We start from the raw sequence: 10,911 nt of genomic DNA, 5'->3' as shown, positions 1-10,911 counted from the left end.
GGACCATGGTGGGAGTAGATAAAATTGACAAAGAAGATCTGTTTGTATGGGATAAGAGAGCAACAAGAGGACATGGAATGAAATTGAAAAAGTCAAGCTGCTTGAAGGATATCAAGAAATATAGCTTTCCTTACAGAAGTATAGACTTATGGAATAGCCTGGACAAAGAGATCGTCCAGTCTAAAAACTTAAACGAGTTTAAAGTTAAATTCGACTTATTGAGAAACAGCGACGGAAACCCATGAGCATAATACATTCCGTGTATATCACAATTAGGTATATTCTTAAATATTTAGAACGACTCAGACAAAGAGGTGGTGCATGAGAAAAACATTCATGTGTGTAAAGGTAGACTTGATAAATGTGGATATGGAGACAGGACAACACGAGCATTGCTCAATTCCTGTATACTACAAATAGGTAAATACAAATAGGTAAATACACACACACACACACACACACACACACACACACAAAGTAAAAGCCAGAACAGATAAAAATTGTTTAGTAATATTCAATCAGTTCTGATAATACTAATGCGGTTAAATAAACATGTAATGATAATCAGTTAACTATTTACAAGTCTTAACAAATATAATATACATTCTTTCTAATACAACCAAGAACCTCAAGTCCCATCGTATCCTCTGCCTACCTTTTCTTCCAACCACAATACTGTACTGTACTTTCACATACTCATGGTGAAGAGGGACCCTTCATGTGGTGGCACTGATATGGCCTGGTGGTGGAGCTGCCCAGTAAGAAGTCCCTCAATCTTCTCCCTATACACCAAAAGGAGGATGGTGGACTGCAGAAGAAGGGTATTTTCAACTTACAGTCCAATAGGTAACATTAAGATGAGCCTGGGGTTGCAACTACTACTACCACTACTTTCACATACCACCTACCATCCAACCCTTTACTGCCCCTACTCTGTCCAGCCATTTACAGTAAGTGACCAATTGCCAATCCCTGAGCATCATTTGGTGAGTAACAAACCCCAAACACTCCATGGATTTAAACCTTCATGGCAACAGCACAGCCTCTGCCTAAACTAACTAAACCACCAGGGACACTTTCATATACTCCCCCCAAAATACTTCTTCACCTTCATCTCAATGTCTTTTTCTTCCACAAACAACTGATGTTAACCCTTTCAGTCCTATGACATATTTTACATTTTATTCTTGCAACCTCCAGACTATTTTACTCAACTTGGGAAGGATCTCATTTAGCAGAAGGTTTACAGACAGATATATATACACCTTAAATAACCACTCTTGCTGGAAGTCTTGCCTGGGAAGAATAAATTAGTCTGGAGGTAGAAAAGATGATAATACAGTATGTCTCTGGACTGAAAGGGTTAAAAATTTATAGGTAAACAGCATGAGTAATTGGCCATGGCTATGCAGAGGGCCCCAAACTGATTCTTAACATAAGCTCATTACAGTACTGTATCTCCAACCGCAACCACTTACTATAATACAGAGTTGGATACAACGGAAACCTGGTATACATATACGAAGCACACAGCACCATAACCACAAGGAGATTAATCATGGGGGAAAAAAAAAAAAAAAAGAAGATGAGCAATATTAAACTGATATACAAAAGCGCCACACCATGAGGAGAAATGGATTACTGTGTGGTTTTCGCTGCCAATAAACACTGGGAAAAAAGCTGCTGGTTATGTGTTCTTGAGCTTTATCACATGAGACCACTCAGTAGTAAATATGTCTGCTTCAGTAAATGGGGGAAAAAAAAAAAGGAGAGAGGAATTGTGTAACTGCATCTCGACCCAGGCAGCCCATGATGTCTCACTAGCTCTATTCTTGCTCTCTCCTGGCATCTTGTTTCTACTTGGCAGATATTTTTTTTAAACTAAATGGCTTAGAAACAGCTAATATAAATCCCTTAGAACATGAGGGTCCTTCATGATGTGAATAAAATAATAAAACTGCAGCTACAGTAAACTAAAAACGGACAATACCCAGATTCAGGGTGTTAAATCAACATATAAAAACTGGAAAACGTGAAACTCGAAACAGGTATACATTTATCACCATTAATGTTATCAGTGTGTTCATTCTTCATCATGCAATGCCCTTAATACAGCTTGAGTAGAGGAGTATTAAAGAAAAAAAAAAAAATGTGAGGGTATAAGTAATTCACAACTTCCCTGGCTGCCTCAGATACAGAAAGACCTCAAGATACGATACCCCAAGATATGATATCCCAGCATAGTGATGGGGATAGAAATACCATCCTACTCCACTGAACAATGGCCAAACCCTAATATAACGATTTTTTTTTCTTTCTTTCTTTCTTTTTTTACCAATTTTAATGATATTTTATACAAATTTTGTGTTTAGGTTGATTTATAAACTGTTTTTAGACTTGATGTGCTTTGGTCAGAGGTAGGGTGCACACTGTCATTTAGGGGTACAGTTTACTAAGTCTGATTTTTCCAAACTTATTTTAGATGATTTTCAGACTATATTGTTGGGTTTAGGTGAGTTATAAACTGTTTTTAGGCCTAGTTTAGCTTGTTTTAAAGATATTTGGGGGTTTAGGTTAGCTAGAAACTTGATTTTGGACTCATTTGGGTGGGTTAATGACTTGGTAAGGGAGAAAACCCGAGGCTCAAAAACGCATCCCTATACAAGTTAAATCTGCCCTGAGATACGATACCCCGCCTAGCGATGGGTTTTTACTTAACCAATTGCATTGTTAAACTGGGGTATGCCTGTATCTTGTACATAATTGGGGACAAATTTCACACAATACTTCACCTCTTCTACTTTTCACCTACCTCTGCTGGCTACTATTCCATGGCTGGGAGAGACCTGGTAGGCCTTTCTGCCCATAGCTGAAAAGTTCAGCTAATATTTCACCTTTTCTTCATGTTACTTTCCTCTGCTGGCTAATATTTCTGTACTATGAGACCTGGTATATTTTTCTGCCTGTGGATTCAAAGTTCACTCAATATATCACCTCATCTCCTTCTCAGTTCCCTCCACTGGCTAATATTGCTAAGCTGAGAGAGGCTTGGTATGGGGGAAAAATAATGGACATGCCCAAAGTGTTACAAAGAGCAGAAACAGCGAGCTAACTTTCTTCTGGTTGTGCCTTAAGTGTGATGCAGAGTAGAAACAGTGTGCCAACTTTTGTCCGTCAATGTAAATCCTCCTGAATGGAAACACAATCATCCATACATAAGGAATACCACACATGATCTTATCTCTGAAGCAAAAGCATTAAGGTTCATAAACTAGCCCAAGAAATGTCATTCCTACTCTCCTAACAATCACATTAGTTCTCCAAATGTTCCTCGAACTTCCTCTTCACCCTTCAGCCTTGACTTTTACGAGCTCTCTCCATCTCTACTTACCTATCTCATTCACCTTACTAACAATATCATTCACTTCCTTAACTTCATCACTCACACACTCTCTTAACCTTATCGTTGTCTTTGCTAACCACCTTGTTTGCCCCTCCATCATCACATAACCACACACTGTTCCCCTGTCTCCCCTCCTCCCCCCTCATTAGCTGGGCCACCCCCACCACCACCAGTCAGAGCCGCTAAGTCTGGCAGGATGGGATTGCCAGCTGCGTCGAAATTGATGATGGGACCCAAGTCTCCCACCAGGTCCTTTGGCGGCTGACCCAACTCCTGCAACTGTGGGGGCGGGAATTAGTGGGAGGAAAATTTGTCAGGGCTGAGAATTATACGGTTTTTCCATCAAGTATTAAAAACGGTTCACCAGGTCTGAGCACTCTTCAGTCAGCTAAATCTCCAAAACAAATCCTTATTCCCTTCAGTCCAGGCAAATTTTTCTGTATCCTCAGCTGTGCTAGGTGGAGGTGCTCACCATCCACGCACTGGTTGTAGTGCTGCTTTGGGTGTCTGCACTTTCCTCTCTTCCATCCTTCCTCTTCTGCCTTTCTTTCCTTCTTTCTTTCCTCTTCCTTCTGCCTATGGGTGGCTTTACACTTCCTCTTCTGTCTTTCTTTCCTTCATTCTTTCTTCTTCCTTCTGCCTATGGGTGACTTTACAATGAGTGACAAGCCAAATGGTTTCCTGTACACCAGAAACCATTTACTATGCTGGGTGGTAACCATATAACCAAATTATGGCATCTGGTGTTTTAGTGGGTAATTAAGGTGCTCCAATCAGACTGAGCCTGTGTAGGTTTATATCCAAGGAGAGGTTGGAGTTTATTGCTCACATAATACCACTTACGGATGAGTTAGGCTGGTCACTCTCATCTTAAATGTCAGGACCAACTTGCCTAGCCCGGGGCTCCTACGCTCCTTATGGGGCGACATTGGATTGGATGATGGATGAACTCTCCTCTCGAAGAGCAAAGAGAATGCCCCTATTTAGTGAACTACAGAGAAGTGTGAATGCATTTTGTAACCAGACGTCCATCCCAGTGTCAACCAAAAGTTCTCTAGTGGAACTGAAAACCTAATCATATATAACAGTAGTAATGATGATGTACACCAACCTTCTGCATAGACAACATGATCTTCTCAAACCTCTGACCCTTCACCTCCTCCGAGTCAGTCTCCGTCTCACCCTCGTACAGTTCCACCACCTGCAATGTAAATGCACATGATCATTACATACATGAAGGTAATCTTATTCTTGTAGTTTAGTCACACTCTTATACAAACTTCCTATAATGGGCCACCCAGCTAAGTACAATTATCCTCTTCTTATGTTCTTATTAATTCATGTGTATTTTTATGCCATCATCTCAATCTCTTTGTGCACGTAAAGATGGAGTGAGACAGTCCCGAAATTAATCTTACCATACATAGTTCCACCTGCAATATAAATGCACATATTCCATACACACATAAGGGTAACCTGGCATGTACATGGAGATTAGTTTGTGTGTACTTTACACCCCTTCATTCATGACTAGCATCATATTTTCTTGCTAATCTCTTGTCACAACTTGGTATTCATGATGAAGCGATGGCAATTTTAGGCCAGGTTAGAGTAAAAGGGGTGCATACCATCTGGCACAGTACCATCAACAAAAACACAGCTGTACCTGACTCATGACGTGGTACTGGGAGTTGTAGCGCTGGTATTCCTCCTCTGGTAGTGACGAGCGGTGGTCTGCCAGCCAATCGGGGTACTGTTGGGAATAGAAGGTCGTTAGGAGGATATCATTTAGGCTACCATTATCTGCATTACTATTAGTTGTCATTCATATATAAAACAGTAATAACCAAAGCCCTCATTATTTACAACAACAACAACAAAAAAGTTAGGCATCATTATTACTGTACTAAAGAAAAAAAATATTACTGTATAAAAAAAATGTTGAGGCAAACCCATACTGCTCTGAGGTGTAGGAGACTGAGGAATGGCTACCACAGACTAGTATATTTAAGGACTGACCTGCTGCTTACTGTACTTCCACTGATGGCCGTACAGGATTAAAAAACCTCCAATCACCTCCTACAATTTTAACCCATGCAAGGCTATTACCCTTACTGTGGAGCTCCAATCACTAAAGGAAAAGGAGGGAGACTACATCTTGATGCTGTTAGGGATGGCTACAAACAAATCGCTTCCCTCTGTCATTTAGCTGCCCTCCCTCCAACTCACACACCCCTTTCTTATACATCTCTTCACTCCATCCCTCCATCTTATCCTTGATCTCTCCCCCCTCCTCTCCCCCTGCACCTACTCTCCTGTTCAGCCCCTCATTCTCTATCCTCTTCACATGGCCAAACCATTTCAAAGTATGATACAAAGCAAAGCCAAACCTCTCACCACCCACCTTATCAGTAATCTCCTTCATTGGGGCATAGAGAACATCTTTGGACAGGATATTCTCGAGCATAACCTGCATCAGAGGGAAGAGTCCACCCAGTGCCCCTTCCTCACCCCCGGACCCACCCCCAGAAAGACCCAGGCCCTCAAACATCTTGCCAAGGTCTTCGGCTGTTGGAGGGTTCTGTGGGGCAGAGACAGAAATGATACTCTTTTACTTTAATGTGGTCCAAATTTTGTTCTTTTGCAGCTTATTTCACACAGTCCAGTAACACACTGCTATGGCTTTTCTTTCCACTGCATTTCTTCATGACTAGCACCCTGTTCTAGTAATAATCTGCTGTCGCAACTCAGAATTCAAGATGGAGAGATGACAAATTTGGGCCACGTTCGAGTAAAGGGAGTATAGTTGTTGTGAAATTAGTTGTAGACAGAAATGACTTGATAGAATACAAGGGTCTCTCTCTCTCTAATGAAACCCACCTGTAACTGTTCATTATTCTGTCCCAGCTGTGCCAGTGTGTCGGCCAGGCAGCGGGTGAAATCTGCATCGCTCTGGGCCTCTGTTGCTGCTCGCCCGGCCGCCTCAGCGAACTGGGCAAACTGGGCTGAGAGCGAGGAGAGATCCACTGCTCCCTCCACCCCACCCTCATCCCCTCCTCCTCCTCCTCCCCCTCCCTCCCCTTCGCTAACTGGGGTAGTGGTGCTGGAGGAGCCTGTGACAGCTGTTGCTGTTGTTGTTGTTGCAGTGGGTGCGGGAGCTGGTTTTTGCTGCATCCCTGGAGGAAAAGCTGATTACAGTACATAAACTACTAACCCAGGAAATGTCAAAAGTTTATGAAGAGAGGGAAACCCCCAAATTTGGGTATGAGCTTTGTGACAACAGGCCAGTCAGCAGAGGGTGGTATGCTAAGTATCATTCTAGCAAAACTCAAAACCTAGCAATTCTGGACAGTACTGGAATAATATTATCATCATCATCATCCTAATTCTTTTTCCCAGCTCAGGATAGGGTGGGCTAGCATCCAATAATAAGGAATCATCATCATCACATCTCTTTTCCCACCTACACGTGTGATAAGGTGGTGTCTAGAATGGAAAAAGCAAAACATGACTGAGTGATAACTAACCAACAGCACGCTCAATGCATGCATCCCACAGTTATTCACGTAAAATTATATGGTGACGGCCAGTGCCATTATCCCTTACAAGGTGTAGGGGAGTGAGGATGTGTTACTGTAATCCTGAATAACAACTGGTAACCATTCCATGACTCTTTAGGGCATTTCATGATCACAGTGACACCCACCTTGCTGCTGTTCCATAAGAGCACGCATGGTCTGTTCAAATTGTGCAGTTGCCTGCTGTATAAACTCCTCTGTCCACATTGCCCCGCCTGTACTTGACCCGCCACCCTGGCCACCCGACACTGTTGCGTTCACCCCCAATGCAGCCATGGCGGCGGCCAGGTCTGGTGTTGCACTGGTGGTGGTGGTGGCTGGCTTTGGCACCTGTGGTCTGGTGAAGTCTTGAAGGGCATCTGAGGAAGGAAAAATACAGGTGAGTCAAAAGTCTGCAAATACTGGGGAAAATATACACTATCGACACCTGTGCCTCTAAATACAAATTACTGACACTTGGAAGTTATACGCTGAATCCATACCAATTGGGAAAACTGCCTGCAAGTGTGCACTGATTAAGAAGGACATCACACTGAGGATATCCTTGAATAGCACTTTCACCCAAATTTCAAGACTTTTGACTTGATATGTACCAGTATTATAGCAAGTACTTGTCATAATATTTTTAAAAATCTTCTATGACAGGAAAACCTCCATCTACCCAGTAGCCTGAATCATGGTGTATAAATGTATAGCTTTCTCTGACTTGAGGCTTCTACCATCATGTTGCTGGGGTAGATAGTATTAGTAGTAGTAGTAGCTGCATCCCCAGGCTCATCTGAATTTAAACCCAGTGGATTGCAGGCTGAAACTGCCCATTTTCCACACTCCAATCTCTCCTTTTCAGGGGAGAAGAAGGGCACTGAGAGATATTTGTATAACTGGGCAGCAAAGACATTTAACCAAGTAGCTCCACCACCTGGTCATACTGGTGCTGCCACATGAAGGCATCCCTCTCCAGCACCTCTGAGGTATCTAAATGCACACACTAAACAAATACCTCACCATCCAAGAGGTTGTCTAGTTCAGGGTCTGGTACCTCCTCCACTGGTTTGCCTCCTGCACCTCCATCTGCTGCTGCCTTCTCCTCGGACATCTCACACCACTACACCCCCGCTAAACACTCGGAGGCTGACCCTGTTGACAGACAGTGGGTGAAATACCAGAACCATATAAACAAAGAGAAAGTAGGTGAGTGAGGTGGAAGGAGAGAGTATATGAGTGAGGTGGAAGGAGAGAGTATGTGAGTGAGGTGGAAGAAGAGAGTGAGTCAGTGAAGTGAAAGGTGATAAGGAGAGGGAGAGACAATCATGGAAGAGGTGGAGAGATATATGAATGACAGTGGTGTAAGTTCTATCCCTCTACCACACTACCACACACAGTTCCCAAACACTTGGAGGCTGGTCCGAGTGGCTACAGCGGTACGGTATATACGATAATGTTATTTGAGTATTGATTTTTTTGTTTATTTAGCTTCATTTGGGTGTTTTCTCCTTCATCTGGGTTCCTTTTGTTATTAATTTTGCTTCATTTTTTTTTTCTTCCTCTCCATTTGGGTTCATCTGAGTACCATATATATATATACATATATACAATCATTTTTATTTTCCCTTTTACGTCCTTTCCTTTTTTCTTTTAAATCTGATTTCCTCTCCTTAAATGGGATCATCGGGATATATATTTAGGTTCACTGGGTGTTATCTTCTTAATTTGGGTATACATTTAGGTTCACCTGGATCTCTGAACTATTTGGGTTTACTGATGAGGGTACATGATGAGAAAATATGATTGTGAAATTTATAAGCCTTGTGAAATAGTACAAAAAAGTATGGAATTACTGACTGACTAAAGAGGAATACATTGAGATGATACAGACATGTAAAAAGAATGCACATAGGTCAGGTGCCAAAGAAAGTGTGTGAAAGTGATACAGAAGGTAGTGTTGGTAGAGGCAGACATTATGTGGTGTGGAAGATTAGAATGAAAGACTACACTGAAGAAAGAGTGGGAAAAAGAAGTGTTTGAGAGTGAGAAAGGTATGTGAGGATAAGGTAACCCGGAGGTGCTTCTTTCAGGCCATTTCCTGTCTTGGGGTTCCCAGAAGGATGCAAGGAATTGGAGATGATGATGATATTACATGACAGGACAGTACGAGCTGTTAAACAAGAAGCAGTATTCAAAGTACCAGACATTGTGTGTACAGAAAGACCTCATCACAAATTATACCTTTTTTAAGTCTTAAAATTGGGTTATATATATGTTACAGCTGATTAAGGCTGGTTATCTTAACATATCGTACCGGTCGATATAACAGACATATCTAGTAGGCCTGGACCTAGACTAGAGAATACCCCTCCCCTTCTTTTTACAAAATAATAAATACTGGAAAAGCATTCAGAAGCCCCACTATTTTGGTCCTCCACTGATTAAAAAAAATAATAATAATAATAAACTGGGAAACATAATCTTACTTTGCCCTCAAGGGGTATGGAAAATGGCAGCCTCTGTGCTAGATGACACCATTTGCAATGTAAAAAACCATTTTAAGATAATTAAGGGAATTAAAGTGTACAGGCAGCCTATTAAGAAAACTCAGAATTACCAACACACAGGTTCTGAAACATTAAAATCTAATGTACCTTGATTATGGGCAAAAGTCATAATTGGACAAACTTACGCTCAATATAGGCAAGGCAGATATTTCAACCGGATAAAATATTAACCTTAGCCCTTCCCATTATCTACACTGAAAGTAGAGTAAAATCTACACTATAATATAAAAAAAATTATGCAATTCAGTATACAACAGGATTCAACGTAATTCTCCGGCGAAAACTTAACTGCATCATGTAATCGCAGTTATCACCTTACCAACTCTTGAGATGGGGAAGAGTATTACTCCGGGTTGCAGTTAAATCCTGGCAGGTAGAGATGTCTTGATTTATTGAAGCACAGAGAAAAATAACCCAGAAATGTCTAGGAAAATAAGGCTCAGCTGACTTTGTTTATGTCTGGATGCGCTGTTGCCAAATATACGTAACAGAGGGAGCGTGAATGCAACATAAAACCATATTTCCTTTAGTTTTGGTAATTGAATACAATGGTACAAATTAAATAACAGAATAAATACATTGTCATATTTTACATATATAATACTTGAAAATTAGATAATACAGTCTCCCCCCAAAAAAAATAAACTTCATTTTTTTACAGCATAACTTCAAGCAACACAATGAAAAATTTGAAGGAGATATACACAAAAGACTCATCTGCGAGTTTCAAGAATCTCTCTCTCTCTCTCACACACACACACATTTGCGAAATCCTTGCACGTACAGCTGGAGTTCTGTTTGTTCATGCAAACTGTGCAATAAACGTAATTCCACTGATTTTACCGAGTGTATTACGACCTCTCATAATTTTTCTTGAGCCTGATAGCGAAAAAGTTAGACTGTATTGATTCACGTCATTTTTAGAACAGGAGACGTGACCTGAGAGTCAATGTACACGTTGCATCATCCAGCTTGCTCATCCCCCAACCCCCATCTCTGATGCTAGAGATTGGCACAAGCAATTTTACGATCCATATCCTGTCGTCACATTTTTTTTTTTTCCAAGAATAGAAACAGGAAGATTTATCACTCTTCTGCCCTTGCTCTTCCTTCAGAAAACAGATATGCGTAACAGTTATTTATCTTTGAAGCAGGGGAAAGTGATAGGATGATTGAACACTCATTCCTGAAAAAAACAAAATATGGCCAAGACAAGGAACAGATACTATTCTTTTTATATGACATACGTAACTAGGGCACTCCAAAGAGTTGATTACGTCACAGTTGCGTGAACTTTGATTAACCTTCGTTACGAGTTAGAAATAAGCCTCCTTGGTTGCTGGTCAAATTATATTACTGGCAGGCACCAGCAGCACAC

At 41.2% G+C, this 10,911-nt stretch overlaps 1 protein-coding gene across 1 annotated transcript; it reads right to left on the bottom strand.

Annotated features, from left to right (window-relative positions):
• Positions 1 to 3,502: 3,502 nt before the first annotated feature.
• Pex19 (peroxisomal biogenesis factor 19) lies at positions 3,503 to 9,988 on the bottom strand. Its single transcript, XM_080278249.1, has 9 exons — positions 9,853 to 9,988; positions 7,987 to 8,118; positions 7,110 to 7,340; positions 6,517 to 6,579; positions 6,284 to 6,429; positions 5,808 to 5,984; positions 5,070 to 5,156; positions 4,515 to 4,604; positions 3,503 to 3,682 (listed from the first exon to the last, which is right to left on the bottom strand). The coding sequence occupies exons 2-9, from the start codon at positions 8,075 to 8,077 to the stop codon at positions 3,503 to 3,505; spliced, it is 1,065 nt and encodes a 354-aa protein (XP_080134375.1). The 5' UTR covers positions 8,078 to 8,118; positions 9,853 to 9,988.
• Positions 9,989 to 10,911: the final 923 nt, after the last annotated feature.

Source organism: Coenobita brevimanus, chromosome 72 (assembly GCF_032717465.1).
Source record: "Coenobita brevimanus isolate Jiangsu-jjx chromosome 72, ASM3271746v2, whole genome shotgun sequence".
NCBI classification, from domain to species: domain Eukaryota; kingdom Metazoa; phylum Arthropoda; class Malacostraca; order Decapoda; family Coenobitidae; genus Coenobita; species Coenobita brevimanus.
Note: the sequence above shows the minus strand (reverse complement) of the source record. Positions and strands in the feature narration are given on the sequence as shown.

Coding starts and splice junctions, on each gene's coding strand:
- Pex19 (XM_080278249.1), bottom strand. CDS start 8,077: ATGTCCGAGGAGAAGGCAGCAGCAGATGGAGGTGCAGGAGGCAAACCA. Junction 5,985..6,283: donor AGAATAATGAACAGTTACAG/GTGGGTTTCATT, acceptor TCTGCCCCACAG/AACCCTCCAACAGCCGAAGA. Junction 3,683..4,514: donor TCATGTTGTCTATGCAGAAG/GTTGGTGTACAT, acceptor CCGCCCCCACAG/TTGCAGGAGTTGGGTCAGCC.